General features: G+C 39.8%; 1 protein-coding gene across 1 annotated transcript; it reads left to right on the top strand.

The window, feature by feature from the left end:
* The first annotated feature begins 12,059 nt into the window (after positions 1 to 12,059).
* Positions 12,060 to 21,904, top strand: FRG1 (FSHD region gene 1). Its single transcript, XM_080392522.1, has 9 exons — positions 12,060 to 12,215; positions 12,526 to 12,593; positions 14,339 to 14,461; positions 15,287 to 15,344; positions 15,517 to 15,631; positions 16,003 to 16,107; positions 16,863 to 16,954; positions 18,453 to 18,563; positions 19,526 to 21,904. The coding sequence occupies exons 1-9, from the start codon at positions 12,154 to 12,156 to the stop codon at positions 19,560 to 19,562; spliced, it is 771 nt and encodes a 256-aa protein (XP_080248648.1). The 5' UTR covers positions 12,060 to 12,153; the 3' UTR covers positions 19,563 to 21,904.
* Positions 21,905 to 22,985: the final 1,081 nt, after the last annotated feature.

Here is a 22,985-nt window from a genome sequence, read left to right as displayed (position 1 = left end):
CACCGTCCACAGAGCTCATAACCTGCTGAGTAGGAAATGCCAGAGGTGTTTTCAATTCTGCCTTTCTTCACAAGCTTACATCCTCCTTCCTGCAAGGTCGATGGAGGCAACTAGTCCTGGGTGAGGATTCACACCTCTGCATCTTCTATATGCACACAGGATAGACAGTAGTAACTGGTGCTGCTCAAATCAAACTGATACTAGTTTTTCTAAGCAAACTGTAATAGCATCATACGGAGAAAATAAAAGCCCCACTCAGAGCACTATTGTCACTAGGCCTCAGATCCTGGAACCAGGAGGTACAGATTAAAAACCAGACAGAGCAGGGTATCAAACCCTGGTCTCTGACATACTGAATGATAACTTAAGTGACATGATAAAAAGGTGAAGGATGTTTGGGTCAAGGGATTTATGTCACGTGTGCTAGTTCAGAAAAAATAATAAAAAAAAAAAACCACAAAAAACCACAAACATCACAAACTCTTTGACTTACTGTAGAGCAATACGTTCAGCACTGACTTCCTATATTTGGGGCCAGTTCTCTTATACTCTTGAGGAATTTCACACCTGTGCCTGAGCTTTCCTTTCAAATTAGCTGCTCATCAACTCTATTACTAAACAAACATGAAGCAGCTGTAGCTTTCAGACTATGATTAAAATTAAACCCTTCAAATCCAGCCTAGCTTAGAGAACCTCTGTACAGTTGTTCTCAATTGATTAACTCCAACTGGCTCTCTACTAAAACTAATCTATTAATTTAAAAGTCTGAAAAAAGCTTCAAATAAAGCATTTCACATAAAGGGGATCCAAATGATATTTCAAGTAAAACACAAACAGATGATGCCACTAAAATGCTTTAGGAAAAATAAATCATTTATAGTTTTAAATTGCCTTTTTTTTTTTTCGATTTTTTGCCTTAGAGCGGTTAAACTGTGGATTATATTATTGATTCAACATTCATTGTCTTGCTTTGCACAGCACTGGAAAAACAGGATAATGCCCTTATTGGTCTTCTAAGGGAGGCAATGGAAGATGCTAGGAACTACAAACCAATCAGCCTACTATCAGCTGCATGCATCACCTGTGGCAAATTACTGAGTGCTTACCAGAGGGCTGGGTTCCAACTAGGCTACAGAATAGGTTTTCGATCTGAACTTTCCAGAGTATGTACCCCCCCCCCGCACATTCAGTGAAATAAAGGAAAAGACAAATAGAGCTGATCTATAGGTCTGCATTATCCTGTATAATCATGATGTGATACAGAAAATTATATAGCTAGAAAGTTAGCTACACAGTTAGTGAATGAGTCTTCTGTGTGAACTTTCAAAACATGTCAGGAAACACTTCTTTGCCTTTACAACTTCTCTTTAAGAAAAAATACGAACCTACGTGAGGCCTTCTCTGCTGCTAGCTGAAACTCATAAATACAAGCAATACTAACCCAATCACATACTGTCCTTGTTTCTATTTTAGGTTGAAAGGTTTTGTCTCAAGATCCAGGTCTTTTTTACTGGTATGTCTAAAAGGCTGAATCCTCTCCATGTAATGTTCTAGTTAAATTACGGTATTTCACTGGATCCTAAACAGTCCCACAAACATACCTTCATTATTATTCTCATTACTCTGTTCTCCACCTGCTCACTAACTTCAGCATTCAAAGTCTGCCAGTATCTTCGCCACAAGATGGAGCTGGGTGTGGATTCACTTTGACAATCTGTTTCCATCCCCAGCTGTCTATCACATCCTATGGTACTGGTACACGCAAGGTACACAACCTCTCAAAAAGAAACTCACAATACCATTTAATAGTTATGAGACAATAGCCTGAGGCACTGTGTGATCCCCGCACTAGGGATCTGTCTCTGAGCCATATGGACACATCATAGTCTCCAAAAACTGGCACACAGTTGAGGAAACTGCCTGATTCAGTTCTTAGGTTTGTAAGACTTAAAAGCCATGCCAAATTAACATTAAAAAAAAAAAAAAAATAGAGAGATGTCTATAGCTCTTTATGGGAGATGGGAAGATATAAAAGGCAAAACTTCTGTGGGTTGACTGTGTTTCAGGAATGAAGGAAGGCACCATACAGCATGCACCCTGTGTAGAAAATCTTACTACACTTCAGGAGGAAGAACAGGAGACCAAAGATCTGACTCTTCAGACAGCACCTAAGAGGATGGCTACGTTGCCTTTCTCATGCAAGAGCAGACCACAACCTCAGCAGTAGCTAAAACCATGTCACCAATCCAGCCAGGATTATTCCCTAGCCTCTCTGCAGGAGCGCACCTTGTGGAAGCATAAAACAGTACTATGCATCCACGTAACACAAGTGCTCTGTCACTAACCTCAAAGGAGGCGTTCGAAAAAACAGCTCTCTTCAGCCGCTCTCCCTCTTTCCGCTAGCAAGGGACTCACAGGTTACCTTCAGGAAACCACACCACCTCTAGATGAGTTTCAACTGGATCACACTCCTAGACTGACATGCCCCTCTGTGAAGGTATCACTGGTACCAAGGCTTAAACATAATTTACTCTCAAGCTCACCAACTTCAGAGAAGAGCAGAGTAAGGTGCAAAAGCAGGTAAACACTCAGACAGTCAACCTGTTAGAAGCTGTAGTCACAGCAGTAACTCTGATACAAACAAACCCAGGATCAACACAGACGATGTAAATTTTATATCCAGTCTTAATATGTATCTACCTGCTGGAGAGAGCAGAACTGATCAAATGGATGACTGCTTCTCAATCTAGCATCATCTGAAAGCCATAACTTTTTTAGATATTCTTTCAAGAAGATGCATCACTGGCACCAAGTCTGGGGAGTCCTGTCACACACCTCAACATGCAGGAGAGGAAACAAGAGGTGGCATCTGCAAATATTCTTAGCATCTCTTACCAGTACCCACACCCTGAGAAGCAAAGGGAGGAAAGACCTGGCACCTTCAGGTCAGAGAGGTGGGAAAGTTGCTAGGTAAAGCAAGGAAGGGGGCTTCACACAGCATCCAGGAGCCTCTTTCCATTTTTTCCTTCTTAGAATTGTCACTGTCATTTGGTACAATGACAGGAGGTACAAAATGTCTGCCAGATCTATGAATGGGACATGTATTTTTCTCCAGTATCCACTGGAAAGCCACAAATAGACTAGTTAAATACCATACTGCCCAGGGCCCCAGCAGTATCAATGAGCAATCATTGTCATTTGGTGACTGTTCTATTTGCAGGCGTGGGTATGGGTAAGCAGGGTCTTACACTGCTACAAACCCTTGCTTTTTACTAACTGTATTGCCTTGGCTTCATGTTGATTCCACAGGGCATTTTTGTTTCTCATTGCCTTTAGCACATCAGGTCACAAAGTGGTCCGTGTTTATGTTTGTGGTCTTCCTGTAAGTAATCTGTCTCAGGCCATAACCCAAGCATGACAGGAGTACAGTAAGTCTGAACTGATGCTGAAGCTTTCCAGACTGCTACGGTAAACTACCGTGAAAAGTGTTTCAAACAATATTTGAAAATACTGTATGGTTGTGACCTTGACTATTATACACTGCTACCAAGAAGGGCAGTCCTTTACACACTCCATCAGCCCCTGAGAAGAAGCCTCACCCATGCATAAACATCCTCTCTTCTTTTTAATGTCCCAGCTCTGCAGAGAAGTGCTGAAGGATCGTTAAGAGTGGCCTGACTTGCAGGGCTCACTTCTTGCCTCACACCACAAGCCTACAAACATTGTTTTTACACTAAAAAAACCTGTTCTACTTAAACAACATGACCATGTTCCCTGAATTTCATGCCATTGGTGAAGGGTGGGGATGAACCACTGTTCTTATCTGTTTTCACTCTAACTTCAGCGAGCTGCAATCGCCATCGTCTCTCATCCTGCCCCTGCATGAGGGGCCCTCTGCACTCCCTGGGACAGACTGTTTGTCTTGCTCAAAACAGAGGGAATCTCCCTGTCTCCAGGGAAAATGAGGTCCATGACTATGGTGTGTATAGCCTACATATCTGACCATAGATCCACAGATTGCTCATTGATACTGCTGGGGCCCTGGGCAGCATGGTATTTAACTAGACTATTTGTGGCTTTCCAGTGGATACTGGAGAAAAATACATGTCCCATTCATAGATCTGGCAGACATTTTGTACCTCCTGGATGTGGCAGTTCTGGATACTTCAGGCAGTAATGAAACCTGAGCTAGACCTTGGTCACCTGCAACAAAGACAACAGCAACAACAGACCGTACCAATGCTGAACTATTCCCTCAGAACCCAACATAACCAGATCTAAGACTGATTCCTACCCACCACAGGGCTAAACACCTGAAGCAGGTCTGGGAGAATTTCAGGTCTAGTGCTCTGGACCAGTTACAGCAGATCCTCACACACATACCTAGGGACTCCACTCTTCAAACAGGCCAAGGAAAAGTATGGATACAGCTCAGTGATCCATTAATAAGTTAATTGTATAAATTACACCCCATGTATTGCACATGTCAGAAACTGCCTGGATTATTCCCTAGGACACCGCTCCAGCCAGACAGGACTGAAGCACCTTAGCCAGTCTCACAGACTTCACCTTTTAAGATCTAAACCGGGTCATGCCTTGTCACAATACAGTTTCATGAAGCTGTGACAGTAAAAGGACTATTTTTATCTTTGGCAAATTAGATTTGGGATTTTGAGGAGCAGGAGAGACCCTTCAGCAAAATAAAGCTTAATTGAGAAAAAATACTTCTTGCTGCACCTAGACTGTAAGAAAAGCACTGATATACACTAAGGGTTTGTTGTAGGGAAAACAGCCTGAAAGCAGATGCATACTGAAATGCTTCCTCTCCTTTTCTCACAGGATCAGAATATGGGAAGATCAGTGGTTTCAACTCTCACTCACTTACCTGCTGTGACAGGACACAAGCCAACAGATGTTACCAACTCAAAGCACTCAACAGTCATTAGTAAGGCTAAAATACTCACAATAATGGCTTTAAAAGCAGTATTTTTTAAAAAAACAGTAGATGTGGTCTTTTTTTGTTCTGCCTTTCAAATTTTTAAAACCTTACAATAAGGTTTTATGTCTCTTCTTCATAACGAGGGACAGGAATTCCAGATTGCATTGTATTTTTTCAGTGGAAGCTAAAAATTCAACATCATTCATTCATTCAAGTTACTGAAGCTTTAAAACCAAAGTCAAGCTGCATTAGGATGGTGAATGCTGCCATCTCTGGCTGCCACATTTCAAAACAGTTTCCAAATACTGTGCTATGGGTTAGAAATTTTATTTGTTAATGTCAAGAAAGAGGGGATGATTGTAAACCCAGAACGTGCTTTGTTCTGCTCATGGTGCTTTTAGAAAGTATATCACAAAAAGCTGGGCAAACCAGACTTACTAGATATCCGATAGGCAAATGTAAAAACAAAAGTACAGTGAGATAATGATGAGAGTCCTGGTTAAGGCGAAGATCAGGAAGTTCTACATTTGCCTTTCTTCTCTAACTGCCTCAAAATCCAATAAATATTGTCATCATTTGGAGGCTGTCTGGATGAGAAAACAAGGAGACAGTCTGAATCAAGCCCTCATAAATGAGCAGGAGTTAAGTGCATTTATTTGTCTTTTGTATTTGGCCCAAGAAGGGGAAAAAAAACCAAACCACAAGTGGAACTACCATCACTTACAACTTACACATTTACAAGGAAGTGAATGGACAGGGATAACGAACAGCTCAGAACTTCCTCCACAGCAAAAAGCTTTTTCTATCTTTGCCTAGACTATACCTATTCTATAAGCAATAGTCTACAGGTCTCCCTTCCAGCTCTACAATTGCTAAGTCCATACAAAAGCATTCACTGCCACTGCATTAGTAAAAATTGCCCTTTTGTGGAAAAGCATTTGTATTCAGAACAAATTACACAGAATCAGGAGCTATGGAGGGTAAGAGAGGAAAATCACTTAGAACAGCTCTTCAAATTCAAATGGGCAATGAAAACAATCATACCGGGTAAATGCTCCAGTCCTGCCAGAAAAAAAAATAGAGAAAGAAATTATATGGCAATCCTGGCGAAAAGGAACCACAATTTACAAAGAAAAAGTGTAGCATTATGGCCAGAAGGACAGCAGCACTGAAAATGAACACCCCACCATTGATTCGTTCTCCTTTTAAGTCCTGCCAATTCATATCTCCATTGAAATTATAAAGGACACTCATGTAGTCTCAGAGGACATGGAGTAAGAAAAATACATAGGCCAAAGGGAATTCACATACTCTTGTGGGGGGGTGCAGGGCTTACCCTCAGTAAACTCCTTCTCAGAAGGAATGCTGTGAACCTGAGTACACCCTTCCTAGACCATGAAAAAACACCTGTTTATTTCTTACCAAGTCACAGAAGAAATACAAAAAGTAAGAAACCTTTTTTGAAACACTCAATTAAAAAAAAAAAGCACTAGTTAGAAACTGCATCCAAATTAAACTTGATTATAGGATAACAAAGAACCACAACAGTACTACATATACATGAAATGGCAAAACTTTCCCCATGGAACCCATGGCTTTCCTAGTGAGATGAACAAACTCAACCACATATAACAAGGGAAATTAGGCCCACTGGAGAGAAGAAAAAAAGCGTGTCCCAGAGAAGGAAAAGTCTGCATATGAACACATAGAACAAAGCAGGTAACTTGCCACAAAAATCCTGTCGTGTTTAATTTATAGTTGAGTCCACATTTGCCATAGAGTACCGGCGAATAAGGGAAGGAGTTTTCAACTACATTTGCATCAACCACGCTAGCTATTTGTCAGGAAATGTCAAAAAATATCAAATGCACTCAACTTATAGTATCAAATTTCCATCCCATAAAAACTGAAATTACAGTATATAGCAATAGGTTGCTTTGTAAGCACTGGAAGTAATACAGTTTCATTTTTCACTCATTAGTGTACTATGATTTACTAGGAGTTTTTCCTTACAGACTCCTTTCTGCATGAGAGTTCTCTCCCACCTCTAGTACGATGGGACTTCATATTCCAACCCTTCCCTCTGTCGGCGAAGTTACAGGTCTTTTTCCTGCTTAACTAATAACAGTTTCAGAACTCACTAGAGTTCAATTATTGTTGTGACTTCCACCTGCCTGTTAAACTGGAACAAAACCGGCCAGTTAAAAAAATACTGATAAAGAAACACAGAGTAATAGGCAAAGAGACAAACGCATTCATACACACATACAAAAAGTTTCCTTAGTACATCAGGATAAAAATCAGAACAATTAGTGGAAAAGAATAATAGCATGTTAAGAAGTACACATGCTAAGGCATTTGGGATGACAAGCAGAAACCAGAAGGCCTGAGCCCAAGTAAACACCATAAAGAGTTGGCATCTGCACGAGACCACTGTACATTCACAGTTGCCTTCTCATTTCTCTTTTGCATTCCCTCAGTGTCCAGGAGAAAGGGATTTTGGCAAGTGCTCTATCACCCGTTGCCAAACTGTAGAGCAGGGTCTCAATGTCTGGAGAAGCAGATATTGAGAAGACCTGGCTAGCTACAAAAACTCAGCCACAAAACTTTGCAGAGCAACAGCAGATGGGAGTGAGGGAGTGATCAAATGAGGCAGAAGAAGCTGAGAAGCCGCAACCACACAGGGTCCCTGTACCAGGGATGCTAAGGACTGGGGGATCTGAGCTAGGGCTCCATCCTTGCCCCTGGCAGGCTGAGAAACCTTTCCTATTTTCCAACTACTCTAATTACTATACCATAAACTCAGTAGTAGAACTGCCATTTTGAGAATATTTACTTATCTGTGCTAAAAAACTAACACTAACATTTCAGGGCACATTTAAAATTTTGGAGTTATAATAAAAGCATTTTCAGCATGCAGTATTAAAAATGCCAAGAAACAAATTAGCTTTTTATTTACATCTGTCATGTTACTGTGGTAGGCACCATCATGTCCTGGGGATGCTTCAACTCTCACACAACTGCTGCTGAACATTACAAGAAACCACTAGAACATTCCAGTGTATGTACTTTGTCCCACTGGGGAAAATTAAAATATAGTTGCTCTGGTTCTAACTCATATCAGATTTCACTTCTTCTGTAAATGAGTAAACAAAACTATATCAATCTTGGCTGTTATATCAGTCAGCAGCTTAGATATTTCACAAGGGTCCCATACATATAAATGAAAGCAAAAAAAAAAAAAAAAAAAAGCATATAAACGATCTGTCAACTCTGCTATGAGGAGAACCAATTCAAGTTTCTCTGGTTTGGGGAGGCATTTTTATATTTCCTAACATAAATAAACAAGACAGAAGAAAACTCCAAAGCACCCAGGTTTTGATCCAGGCTCTTACAACACTAGGCTATACCCACGGACGCTCATTCTCAGCCCTCCACTTTCATTAATGCTGAGTGTCTATAGGAATCATTGTTTGTAATGAAACCCTTCAAACTTGAATGATGAAAGTACACATTTTGCAAATGACACCTCAGCCAATCTGCCCCATCTGCATGAGAGACAGCAAATGATTTCACTTTTTAGGCATTCAAAATAAAATGCACATGCGGCAAATTCCAAGCTGGCAGGAAAATCCAGTCATTAAAAAAGTGATTTGTTTTCTACATTTGCAAACACAAAGGCTCCATTGATTTCCATTGCCGTAAAGAAAATGAACTGTTATATTTTTCCAAACAATCATAGCCAGCACATTTTGGAAATGTTTTAATGTCAAAAATACTAACTAGCAAATTAGAGTTTAAATGGGTTTTCTAAAGTGGTACCATTTTAGATACAGTTTTCTGATTGATGGTGTGACTTTACCCTGTGGGAAAAGGTTTTACCATCTTCTGTATATACTGTAGTGATGCCTATTTGTTGCTGGAGTCACTAAATTAAAGAGGAAACCTAAACTATGTGAATTTTAAATAAAATTATATTAATTAGCAAGAAGATATATTTTACATTATGGGGACCTGGGGAAAAAAAGTGTACATTTCTTTTAAAATTAGACATTTATGATCTCTATCCTTCTGTCTTTCGCTCTTTCTCTTCACATGGAGGAAACAGAAGAGCAAACAGAGAAAATAGCAAACATAATTGATATAGCCCCATCCTAAAAAGCTTATAAACATACTTAATTTTACACAGAATGAGTTGCTTAATTGAACTTACCTGGAATATTCCCAATGCAAAAATGTAAGCATGTGTGTAATTCTTTCCAGGATCAGGATAGTAAGGGTGATCTGTAATGAAAATAAAACTTACTCATTTTTTTCATATTGCTTAATCTGCATTTATTTTTGTGGCTATAGCAACATCTGGTGGACAACTAACAAAATATTAAGCCCATGCACTTCCATCATATGCTATAAATGTTGTATCATATATAAATGTTGTATCATCATATGCTATAAATGTATGTTAAAATACAAACTTTTTACTTGCTTTTGGTTTTTAAAAGTTAGCAAGAAAAAACAATAATTTAACTTAGATAATTCTTAATAACAAAGTTATTACACCTGCTATGTTTTATATTCTTAATGAAAAGTGGTCAAGGTATCTTTGTTTCATAACATACTAAAATACTACCTTTTTCTCTCCCATCTTACCTCTCAGGCAAGTGCTTGCATACTTTGAAGTGCACCTCATGGTATACTAACATACACTGACACACTTTGACAAGAGCATACAAATACCTCACAAATGCTACAGTTGCAGCAGTCAAAAAATAAGATCTATCAGAAATAAAGTTGTAAAGTTAAAGTTAAAAAAACAGTAAAGAGCCCCTGCAGATTTGCTTTCCACAGAATCAAAGCCTAAAAAAACCTCAATATAAACCCCCCATAATAACCAAAATACTGAAGGGCAAGTTAGCATGCAAGGGTGGCTGAGTGATCAGCATGCTGACAGACATTCTTTTTGCTTCACTCATTTCCTCTGTGTTTTCTTCTAATTCCTACATAATTGCTCTTATTTTTCATATTCCCTTTACTAAAATTTCTGCCTTATAGGCATATCTGTCTAGAACCAGCAAAAAGTATTTAATGATAAAACGAGAGTCAAATATTTGCTAGAATTGCTCAATGCTGAGGTTAGCTTGAATTAATTTCCAAGGGGCTGGAGACATGAGAACGTAGAACGAAACATGAATATATTGATTAAAATGTTTTAACAGTGAACAAGGCATTGTATCTACCACCAAAAACAAGGAAGCAAACTAAGGAAGAACCATTCTATTATTGGTTGTAAAACTGTAAGACAGTATCAAAAGGTTTCTAGAAGAAGTCATGCAATAATATCTAGAAATGTGAGAACAGAAAACAGAATGTGCTTGAGGGTGATACTGAAGTCAGTGGATGGATTGCTAGTGGTCTCGCTAGGTATCTCCATCTTGTATTTGGAAATCTGGATCTTCTTTGGTCCTTCATGTACAGTAAGTATGCGGGACCTTCACAACCTGACTGGAAACAAGACTGCTAATGCAGTACTTCCCTGATCGCAGCTCCATGCAGAGATCAGAAGTGGCCAGCAAGCTGTCCATCATCACCTGCAACTTTCTGAACTGCCTATTTTTTCAGCATTTACTGAAGAACTCATTGGAAGATGAAAGTTTCTGGGACTGGTAAGTCAGTAAATCAATAAAGTCATATACTGTTTACTACAGCAACACACTGCTTCCAGTTATCCACTTCCCAAACACTGATCAAGGAGATGATTGTCTTTCACTGACAAACTGCAACAGATTAAGACACTAGTAGGACAGTATACCAGAGGCACAAAAAAAAAAAAAAAAAAAAAAAAAAGTATTCTGGATTTACATGCACCAGCAGCTTGATTCAGGCATTGCTTTTGCTGACAAGCCCATGCCTCCTCCCAACCACCTTCTCCCCAAAGCTGCAAAATGGGGGACTTGCCAAAACCTCTCAAAGTCCATTATGGCTGCTTTCAATTTACATGGCAGGTGGAACCACTCCAGCTTCACAGATAAAAATATTGGGTTAGTCATGTTAGGTGTATAGATTGAAAGTTGGGGAGAAGTGGCAGGGTTCTGGACCCAATCAAAGTGCCTGTGGAAGACACCTGCAGTCATCCACAAACTCCAGGGTTGTTCACTGGGACATTATACATGCAGAGTTTTATCACCTGGCCAAGATTTCAGTGAATTTCAAGGCCTTGACATAACCATGTATAAGACTTTCAATTCTTTTTTGTATACGATACCTTTGAGATGCTCGGTACTTGCAAGCATAGGTAGTGAAATCAGAAACCAAAAGCAAGCAATCCAGTACAACTATGTCTCTAAGTGTACATGCCAGACAAGATTTGATAGGTATGGTATCCTTCATTTGACCGACTAATACAATCAGCAGATAACCTTTTGGGCACAAAACCCCTTCCATTAGTGTGAAGTAAAACTGACCGGAGGACTGAACACAAGTTACTGCTCTAATTGGGAGTCTAAATACACATGTGCTACTAAGGCCATTCCCCAAAGAAGGAGTAGTGATACCCACTGAGAAGGTGGTAAGATCACTGTGTAAGAAAAAGGAAAACCTGAGGTCGATTTTACTCTGTGTAACACCGAGTGGCTAACAGAATGGGAAAAGTTGTCATAAACCTCATTTTGCCTCTAGTTTGGTGCACTTGGGTTGACGTACGAGCCTCATTTCCCCACTTGTCTTCACAGGCTTCCCCGGGCTTGTTTCGGCCCGGCACCAGCAGTTGCCCAGCCCTCAGGGAACGCTGTCCTCGCCATCCCCGCTGCCACGCAGGCAAGGCCTGCTGCCCATGGCACAGGGCCCAGGGCTCTGCTTCGTGTCCGTTTTGTATGTCTTTATACACATGCACAAGCTCGTGGCAGCCACATGCTAAAGAAGCTGTAGGCTCTTCATTCCTTAGTGCTAGGGGTATGCAGTTCTGCAAAGTGCCAGAGCAACCAGCGGAGCAAAGCCAGGCGTCGATGGGGAAGGTACAAGGGGACACGCTCTTCAACGTAATTTTAAATTTTTCTTGTTTTACTTTTCCCCTCAAATTCTGCGGCCGGGGCCACAACACGCTGCAGAGGGCGGCGCACGCAGCCCGCTGGCCCGGAGGGAAGGTTGGCGCTACGGGGCTTCCGTCTGCTCGGCGGGGCGTAGCCGGCCGTGTCCTTCCGCGCTTGCCGTAGCCCGACATGGCGGAATATTCCTGCGTGAAATCCACCAAGCTCGTCCTCAAAGGGGCGAAAGAGAAAAGGTGAGGAGCGGCTGTCCACCGCCCCTGCCCCGGGGTCCCCGCGGCGGCCGCCGCCGTGCTTCCCGGAGCGCTGGCCGGGCTCCCCGCGCTGCGCTGGGGTCGCCTCGGAGGCCGGGCCGGGCCGCCCCGTCCCGGAGCTGCCGCCGCGGGTGTGCCGGGGCCCGCCGGGCGGGCAGGGGATGGGGGTGGTCAGCCCGGTGCCCCCGGCCGGTGGCAGTGACCCGCTGCGCTCGGGCTCCGGCAGGGACGCCGCGCTGGGGCAGGGCCGGGGCGAACGCACATTCTTATTTCCTTGTACCTCCCTTTGCAGCAAGAAGAAGCACAAGGAGAAGAAAAGGAAAAGGGAAGAGGATGCAGCAGAGCAACTCGATATTGTTGGTGAGCTGCTTTCCAGGCATTGTGGGACAATGAGGAAACGGTAGGGGACGGCAGAAGCTGAAGAGGTTGTTAATAGGACTTGGTAAACCAAGCGTGGTCCCTGTAGGACTTGTAACTATTTCTGATGACGTATAGTTTGTGTGTTGGGATCTTCCTGGACTCCAAAGGGAACTTCTGACACCAGCGAGATGGATTTTCCACTTATGTTTGTAGCTGAAGGATGTTCTTATGTAATCTCAAGCTGTTTATCAGCTTGGATCTCTTCCCCCCTCCCACTGTGGTATTTGCTTCAGGAGGGGAGGCTTTTTAGCACTGTAATGCTGTTATTTAATGAGTGCATTTCTGTGTAAACAACTCACACCTTCTGTAACTATTACTTTGACAATTAGCGGTTGGACCACCAGTGCTTTCTGTTCATACCTTGGCACATGTTACTTTCTGACTGCGTTCTTCAGTTTGCTCAAAACTTCAATCCCTTCAAAAGGAAAGGAGTCTTGGTTAGTTCGTTTATTTGTTTTTGATTACTTGTTTGAGTGCTGTGAGGGGTTCACATCCTAAATTTGCTGCAGTTAATTGAAGCTGAAGACACAAATATTAATTAATAACAAAATATAACTTTCCTTTTTCATAAAATACAAGGATCAAAGTATTTATGGGCATGAGCAGTAACTTGACAGACTGTTGCCCTTCAATACTGTCCTGTCCTTGATTGATCACAGTTCACAAAAACAGCTAAAAAAGAACCACAGAGTCATAAGAGATGCATGCTGTAGCACAGTGCACATTGGAGAAAAATGTCATTTTTTGTTATGTGTATATAGGCATAAGCTGAAGTAGTGCAAGAGGAAGTCATCCCTATGTTAATAATATATGAGAAAATGGGCTCTGTGTCTTATGTTAGAAGAATGTTACAGATGTTCTACATTCATAGTTTAGCCAGATGTCAAAAAAGTAGCAGAGAGTTGGAAAAAACATACATTGATCTGCAAGCCTGAGTGTATAGGACAAGACAATTGGCTCCATATGTTGTATAAAATAGGGGAAGATAATTTCTGTTCAAGGCAGATTGACCTGCCAAATCTACCATGTGGAAAAAAGATGCCATATTCAAATGAATTATAAATAGTTATTATCTTAATCGGGTAGGAAGTATTTGTAAGAGAATACACAGGAGAGAATTTTGCTGTTTAAAAAATATAAATGTCATAATTTTAATTCATGCAGATGGGTAGGGCTGCCTTTAACTTTGGTAGAATTCTGTGGGGCTCAAACATTCAAACTCAGGTTGGCTTGAAAACTGAAGTCAAAGGATTACAGCTCAGGTGAAGTAATTTAACAGCAGATGAGATAGTTAATCTGTTTCTGTTGTGTTGGAGAATCTAATAATTGGATATGGCCTCATAACTGCACGAGGTTGGTCCAGAGGGGGAAAAAAACCCAAAACTGTTCCTTGCAAGGTGTATCTTTGCAGCATCAGCTGAATGGATCAACTTGCTAACACAAAGAAGGGGTGAAGCACCCAAGCCTGTAACTAGGGATGACAGGGTGGGTAGAGCAGCAGGACTTTCTGATTCAGCAGCAGCACCATTAAACTGGCTCTGTACTATAAAATAAATGCACAAAGATGTTGAGATAGCAATGGCAATTGTATCTTTAGAATTTCAAATCTCAGAGAAGATGCAAAACATCTGTCGAAATACAGTAATCAGAAATTGTGATTAAACTGTCATGGTTTTGTATTTTAGGAAATTGGTGGGCTATCAGTAACTTCGGTGAAATTACAGGAACAATCGCTATAGAAATGGATAAAGGAGCGTACATCCATGCCCTTGACAACGGCTTGTTTACTCTTGGAGCACCACATAAAGGTTTGTTTCAGGAAATGTAGAAATAAGCAGTTCTAGTAATGAAAGGCATAAAAGCAGCATCACTTAAAGGCAAGCAGTTTTACAGCTAAAAGCAGTTTATTACAAATAAGGCAATAATCCTAGCCATAGCTTGCAGATGACTTAAACTTAATGACTGCCAATTAGTTTCACTTATCTAGTTTCTTGCTGTTTTATGTGTACAATAAATTGAACTGCATTGGAGATGATCACCTGTTAATGGCCATACCACTTACTGGATAAAAAGCAGTATAACTTTTATTAAATCCTATAAAATCTTTATGGTGTCAGTTGAAGAGTGAAACTCAAGGCGGATGAGTTTCAAGGCTTATTGCTGCATCCTTATCTTGATATACTTGTTTTGTTGCTGCACAAGTGGGCTACTAATGTAGTGGGATAATTAGCTTGTCATTACTTTGAATTCAAGAGCCATCAGTCAGACAAAGACTGTTCTAGAACCTTGACAGTGTGTTTCAGCTCCAGGGTGATAGCACAGCACTGATGACAGTATTATCTCTTTTTGGTTTTGAGGGATAGGGAGGTTAGTAACATTTGCTTACAGAAGATTTTTTTCTTTATTTGGTGTCTTGTCTTAAACACTAAATATATGAACATAAATGAGCACCTGCATTTTGTTTTCAAAAACGGATATTAAAAAAAGGAATTTTTAAAGGAATAAAGTATTGCAGCTTTCCATAATATTTAGCAATGGCTACTGTTTAATTCTTTTTGGAAGTGCAGTATTAACAGGCTACAATGTTGTGTGTTTAATACTTCGTACCTAACTGATGGAAAATTGATTCATAGATGATGAGGGCCCTAGTCCTCCTGAACAGTTTACAGCAGTGAAGTTGTCTGATACAAGGTAATTACCATTACAATATTCAATATTTTTTGTCCTTGTTTCTGGTGTAAATAAATGTTTTAATAGTCTCTTGAAATACATTGTCTACTAATAATGTGTTTGAAGTGTTGGATATTGTGAATTGCTTGAATTAAAAGCGTTCTTTATTGTGTTCTTGCATTTCTTCTCTGAGGATTGCTCTGAAGTCTGGTTATGGCAAATACCTTGGTATAAATTCAGATGGACTTGTTGTTGGACGTTCAGATGCGATAGGATCAAGAGAGCAATGGGAACCTGTCTTCCAAGATGTAAGCTGTTTGGAATAGTTAATTTGATGTTCCTAGCATTTGACAGCATTTTGAGTTAATCTATGTTGGTGTTCTTTGTGGAGTAACAGCCTTCTGCAGTCTCTTCCATATTGTAATTTTTAACCTTATGTTTTCCCAACTGCAATGCATTTACTATAATTGGAAGTTCTTAAATACTTCAAGTTACTGCATTTTGGCAGCAATAAGCATCTTAAGAATGAAGGACCCAGCAAGTCTGCTGGCTAGCTATTGAGTCTGTATATAAAAAATGCATGCACAGAGTGTTTTGGTGTATCGTATAGGGTAAATGTATGAATCGAGGATTATATACAAACTCTTTATACTAATAATATATGATGTTATTTCTGCAGAAGAAAATGGCATTACTAGCAGCAAATAGCCGTTTTATTAGATGTAATGAAGAGGGAGACATAGAAGCCAAAAGCAAAACTGCAGGGGAAGAAGAAATGATAAAGGTAAACTATAACTTTTACAATTAATATTGGATTGGCAGAAATATTCAAACAAGCGGGTGTCTATGTGCTACAACTGACTGTCAATACAGTTATAATAGCTTTCTGTAAGCGGTCAAGTGATTTGGCTACAAGAAAGGTAAATGAACTCCAGGGATGCATAAACTGAGATACCTCCAGTGGAGATAGGAAGATATTTTACCACCACAGAACATCAAGATGTTGTGGGGCAAGACAGTCTATGTGATATTCCCTATAGTTCTGAACAGCTTGGTATGGAAGAGATAAATTATGAGTGAAGCAGGGACAGAGAAGGGTTTACTAGAATGATGCAGAAGGGGATCTGTTAAGTAAGAAAATGTATGAAGACTTACCTTGACTCTATCTGGACATGGGAAATATACATATGCTTCCAAGTGTCTACTAGACAGAGCAATAATACTTTTAGTCAGTCTCTGAAAAAAGCATTTTACTTCTGCTAAAACTTAAGAATTGTAATGGTGCTTCTCTGAGATGAAGGTGATTATGTCTTCAAATAGTATCAAGGGTTATAGTTAGTATTTCCCATGCTTCAGGCAGCTTTTGCTTTTTTTGCAGTTGTCTCCAGTTGTGAATTAACCAATTTGAAAGCTGTGTACTTAGTAAATCATCACAACTCATTTTTTTATGAAGGATATGTTGTCATCTTTAACCTGTACCTTCTGGTTTTAAAAAATAAGGTGTTTTCTGTTTTGTTTTGGTTTTCTTTCAATGACTAGATTCGTACTTGTGCTGAAAGAGAAGCTAAGAAGAAAGATGATGTTCCACAAGAAGACAAAGGAAATGTTAAACAGTGTGAAATCAATTATGTGTATGTATTTTAGAGCTGTTTACAGGCTCAAGTACCATTTTTTTCACTTCTCTTTGGGGCTGCCTTTGGTGGAAGGGCCAAACTCCCACCCCAGTATTTCACTCACTTTCAGCAGGACGAGGGAAGAAAGTAGCATGAGAAAGCTCATGGGTTGCAATAAAGAGAGGGAGATTGCATACCACTTACTGTCACAGAAAAAACAGATTCAGCTTGTGGAAAATTAATTGTATTTATTGCCCTTGAGATTTGGTAGTGAGAAACTAAGACAAAAATTTTAAAACACCACCTTTCCCTCCCCCATCTCCCAAGCTTAGCTTCACTCTAGACTCCTCTGCCTGCTTCCCCAAGCAGGATGTGGGTATGGGTCAATACATAGTGGTTTCCCTCTGCCATTTCTTTCCTCTCTCGCTTTTCCCCTGCTCTGGCATGGTCCATTCCACAAGCTGGACGAGAATATCTGCTTCAGTGGCTGACGCACCTCCTCTGTCCCTGATGTTCACACTGCCATTTTGCACTATTTTTTTTTTTCTTCTCTGCTCTGTTTGTTTGGCATTTTGCCCCTTTCTTAAATACGTTTTCACAAAGGTGATGTTTTGCTGATGGACTTGACTGTGTCCTGTGGTGGGTCTGCTGTGGAGCCAGCTGTGTCCAGCACAGGGCAGCCCCTGGCCTTTTCTCACAGAGGCCACCCCTGCAAGTCCTCCACTATCAGCACCTTGCCACCTACACCCAATACACTTTCACTCCCTGACTTGTCATGCTAGTAATTAAAGAAGCAGCTCTTTAGAACTTGTAACCACATCATGCTAATCATGTAGGGGCTCATTCCCATTTGGACTACCAAAAAAACCCTAAATGGTTTTCACCTACAGAAGTCTTAGTGCAATATTTGGTATTGGGGTGGTTTATTGGATTTTATTAGGCCAGTCATCTGCTCTGTAATAGAAGCTAAGATTCTTATTGATATAGGAATTATTTACTTTAAAAAACAAGGAGATAGAAAAAAAAAGTATAGTGAAAAACAGGAAAGAATTTGAAAACAGAGGATGTTAGTTAAATCCTTACAAACTGTTAACAAAACACGTCCCTGGGAGAAAGAACAGATACCATAAATATGGCAAGCTAGGGCACATGATAATCTCAAAGAGAACCAAATGGTTAATGAGACTAAACAGAAAATTACTGGCACTATGTGTGAACTATCCTAATTAGAAAACTGAAAGATCCACCCTTGAGCAAAGAGAGCCCCCCACCAACAAAGCCCCCTCTCCACGCAGTATGCTGGTGGAAAAAAAAAACACGTACCTTTAAATGGAGATGAGATTTGTAAAAACCGATGAGAATTAAGTGTGATTAGACAAGTGTGTGGATCAGCTCTTGCACACTGGATGAAGAACTCAGTTTTGGGATAACATGACAGCTGTTCTTTTACTGAAACACAGAACTTCAAAGAAGTTACACTTTTTTTTTTTTACGTTTTCCCCTTCTGTCCTTACAGAAAGAAATTCCAAAGCTTTCAAGACAAAAAGCTTAAAATAAGCAAAGAAGATACAAAACTCCTTAGAAAAGCCAGGAAAGAAGGCACTTTTCACGAAATGCTGCTTGACAGGTACTTCAAAGTACAAGAAATAATGTGCTGATTGGAGAAGTACTGGGAGATGGATTTAGAGTAAACTTGGGGTACAAAAGAGCGCTAGATTTCAGGGGGATGGGGTGCTGAGCAGTGTTCTGCCTAAGTTCTGGGGTTGGCTTATTTTTTTGTTCTGAGTTTTCACTTCTTTAGCTGAAATTTTCAGGTTTGGATTGACCCAGAAATGAATTATTCTGGACATGTTTAACTATGTTGTTCAGTTTGTTTAGTATAGAGGAGTTGAAGGTGAATATCTTTTAACCATAAAAATTAAGCTAATTTTTAGTATTTTTAAATGCCTATGGCATAAGAATATTTTGAAGAGGGGAAAGCTGTTTGGTTTTGTTTTTTTTTTTTTTAAGAGAAAGAGCATTTATGGAGAACAGCCTTCATGTTATCTAGTGGGAATAACGGGGGATTCCCCCCCCCCCCCCCCCCCCCCCCAGCTCGGAGCTAAGATTGTAGAAACTGTCTTGAATTTTCAAAATGTTTTGTATCGGCATACAGTGTAAATACTTACATTAACTCATGGGGTGGAATGCCAAAGGCTATTTCTCATAGTTGCAAATGATGTGAGAACACTTCTGGGCCATCACAGGTGGGTGTCAGTTTCAAATAACGCTGAATCTGAATTCTGTACCTCAGAATGGGCAAAACAATTCATGATGATTTGAAACTAAAGACAAGGTTAACTTTTGATATTGCAGTCCTAGCTCCTTAAGAAAACAAAGTTAATAAATGCAAAATGTTGTTAGATTTTTTTTTATGTGCTTTGAAGTAAAGTTTAAGAAAAATAGCTTTCAATGCTTCCTTAACACTTTGAAGCAGATCAAATATGACTACACCTGGCTTTTGTCTTAATCTAAATCTTGGAATCACAGAATTATTTAGGTTGGAAAAGACCTTTGAGATCATCTTGTTTCATTACTTTTTCCATACAGGAGGGCAAAAGTGAAAGCAGATAGATACTGCAAGTGACAGCCAGCTGGACCATTTTCTTCTGCATCTGTGATGACAGGGTCAAATTGAAAAGGAGTAAAATGTTTTGTAATTATTTTTTATTGAATGTGTTTTGCTGATGTTTTTATTATGTTATTTTTAAAGGATCGCCACAGCTATAATTAAGCATCAAACTAATGTCATCTTTCAGTAATAAATACTATTAAGTTTACTGTAAAACTATATGCTATTGAAATAGCGAGATAATTATTTAATGGAAAAAAAATTGACCCACTGAATCTTCTAAGGCTGATGAAAAGAACCTGAACTGAGAGAAAGAGCAGAATAGAATGATGATGAAGTTCAAAAGTAAAATATGGGTAACACATTGAACCATTAAGAAATATGTAAATGTATTGAACAAGAAGAAATAATTGAAGATGCTTGTCTTGGAACACATCCTACCAGATCCTGAGTAGGATGTCTGTGGAGCCACTCTACACTGCATCATGTGAGGAGTGGACCAGAATATTCAGACTTAGTCAGTTTTGAACATTGCTTTACTCACTGTTCAGGTTGGTAAGTGGCATAATCCATATGCTGGAAAAAGTGTTGACAAGTCACAAGAACCCTATTACAGATGAAAATGCAGGTGCTCTATAAGAAATGGCTCCTTTGTGTTAACAGGCTGCTGATTTTACAAGAGGGAAAAATTGACTTTGCAAACTTGCTGGTTTCTCTACAGCATGGATTTTCATTTGTTTAAGAAAACAGCAGGGACTGGTTTTTAAGGTCATAGTATACTACACATTCCTAGTATCTCATACAAAATTTGTTTATTCCTGTCTGCTCTGTTTCCCCAGAAGCTTTTCAGTAACAACATCTCCATAGGAACTACCTCAGAATAATTGCTTACTCTCTCCACAGCTTCTTTAATCTGCATCATAAAGATTACTTGGCAAGAAAATTGAGGATTTTTATGGTAATAATTTGAATTGTCTCTATGAAGCTTCTCCTGGCTGTCAGTTTGAACTGCACACATAGTACAAAACTGTAACCTCATGCAAGATAATGTATCTAAAAAAGAGCATAAGAACAGAGCAATAAAGTCTAGTCAGTAACGGTAATTTATATTGGCCTAATTTCATAGGCAGTTGGTCTTGAGGAAGAAGCACAAAGAATTTAAGTGCATCATAACTGTTTTAAACTTCTATTGACTTTTCAGCATGAAAACAAATTATAGCTGGTTAGGGAAGGCTAGCTAAGGTGTTAGCAATAAAAGCATTTATTTTTCAAAGAATTTAGAACAATACGGATATAGCCCAAACAGATTTTATGGAACCAAAAGAAGATAATCTCCATGGGCTGGGCACATTCATGATGTAACAGAGGGATTTTTCAAAACTCACTTGTTTCTACAAAACCAAACAAAAATCCAAACCTTTCACTGATGGCATCTTTAAGCTTTCCATACCTGGCTTTGTCCTACTGAGTACAGAAATTTTTGCCACAGGGCTTTTGCCTCTAAGGTGGTATAATTTATTTGGTTTATACTTGCAAAACTTACTGTTCACTTTATACCTATTGTAGAAGAATAGACATACTCACAGATGCACACTCACTAGTTCCTTGTATGAATGTCTATTTTGGAATTAGTGCTTTTTCTTCCCAGTTCAGTTTGTTCTGTTGAGATACTAAGTGAGAAATCAAAATGCTGCCTCTGGGGAGCTGGTTTGTACAACTATATTGGGACAATTGTGCTTGTGACTTTCTCGTATGAACAAATCCTTGGAGATCTTCCTATCATTCCAACTGCTCCATAAGATTTTGTATTTTAATGGTGACAGAAGTTATAACAAAATGCTGAGAAATTAAAAGCAAGGTCTATATTGAATGAAAAAAAAAAAGTAAAATTATCAGATGAGAATTTTCCCTCTCAGTTTTCAGAGGTTCAGAGGACCCCTCAGTAGCTGGAGTGGGGTTTTTTTTGAACTTAAATGATCTTCTAGAGAATTGTCTTTTCCACTATATCTGTCAGATTATTGTATGTCAGGAAAAATACTGTTAACCAAAATGTAATAGCATCAGGTGGTCATGTAAATTGATCAAATGCTTGACCTTTTTGCCAGTTCAATAGCTTAATTTTAAAGTTTTTACAGATTGGTGTTTTAGACACCCTATCAAGCAAACAAAAGCCATATAGGCAAGTGCGTGGCTAGCTTTTTACCAGTGGCAGAAATGGTTAAGCAGATGAAACTGGTTTTGTATGTAGTTTAGAAGCTTTTGAATCACAATGTGTGTACATATGCTCCATGGCTCAATTTTGGTAAAGAGGAGATCTGTGCTGCCTTTTCCACAGTGAGTAAAGGTCATTATTTTGAGTTTCTGTATTATTGGAAAAGATGCATTGTGCATGCTTGGGAGGTCTGACAGAAGTGTGAGCACTGAATTTGCAGGGAGGAAGCTAAAAGCTAGAAATAAATAGATGATTGTTGGCAAATGTTCCTGTCCAAACTGAGGAATTCTTGGATGAAAGCACAGCATAACTGTGGGTTGTACCATCACAGAAAAAGAATGTAATTCATTTTTCCCCAGGGCGCCTCAGTTTGGTCTAGAATTGGAGATTAAGGCTCATGAAGTTGTTCTGGTTGTCAGTGCCATGCTGCATGTCCCTCCTCAGATTTCTAAGTAACCTGATGTATGACCAGTGCAACATCATGGACCTGGAAGTGGCCTACTGCCAAAACTATACCCAGAAACACTGGGAAAGAGGCAGCACCACAAGGAGCAGGCTGCAGGCCAGAGGAATTATTTATTGGGCACTTCATTGCAGGTGTCACTGATCCACAAGCATCTGAAGTGTGTGGTGATGGTTGAAGTAGGCTGATGTTACAGTATCTGTTTTTCCTTTCAAGAATATATTGTTTAAATAAAATCCTGTCTGGTAGAACTCACAAAAATGATTACTAGAACACAGATGCAGCTGGAAGCACAACTCGGCAATGCTGGTGGAGAAGGTGCTGAATGGAGTACTCGGAATCTGAAGAAAAGCCTGAGAATTACCCACGGAAAGGGATTTTCCATTTCATATTTACATTTGTAAATAGGAGAATGCAGGGTGTAGGTGGTGTAAGTTATAGTAAAGGGAAAATGGAATTGAGTCATGTTTGTTACAGAGCTAGGAATAAGTGAAGCAGAATGTAACATTAGAGCAAACAAAATCACATTGTCGTAAGTAGAAGAGGAAGTTGCTGGATTTAGCAAGGGACTGCTAGCCCTGCAGGGAATAAGGATATTGTGGTAGCAATGGGGTTGCCCTCTGCGTTGGGACTAATGATATACTAGATTCTTGCTAAAACATGTCCTGAGATAGTGCAGAAGCAGAGGTCCGGGGAATTCACTGGAATTTTAGTCCCAGGAAAAGGAAAGCAAAGGTATGACGGAACAGTGAAGATCAGTACG

The sequence above is a fragment of the Falco punctatus genome, assembly GCF_963210335.1.
Source record: "Falco punctatus genome assembly, chromosome: 1".
NCBI lineage: Eukaryota > Metazoa > Chordata > Aves > Falconiformes > Falconidae > Falco > Falco punctatus.
This window is presented reverse-complemented; position numbering and strand designations above follow the sequence as displayed.

Bases quoted from the DNA above. Each gene is read 5' to 3' on its own strand.
- FRG1 (XM_080392522.1), top strand. From the start codon at position 12,154: ATGGCGGAATATTCCTGCGTGAAATCCACCAAGCTCGTCCTCAAAGGG. The intron at 12,594-14,338 runs GTGAGCTGCTTT...TTTGTATTTTAG, and splicing joins AGAGCAACTCGATATTGTTG to GAAATTGGTGGGCTATCAGT. The intron at 16,108-16,862 runs GTAAACTATAAC...TTCAATGACTAG, and splicing joins GGGAAGAAGAAATGATAAAG to ATTCGTACTTGTGCTGAAAG.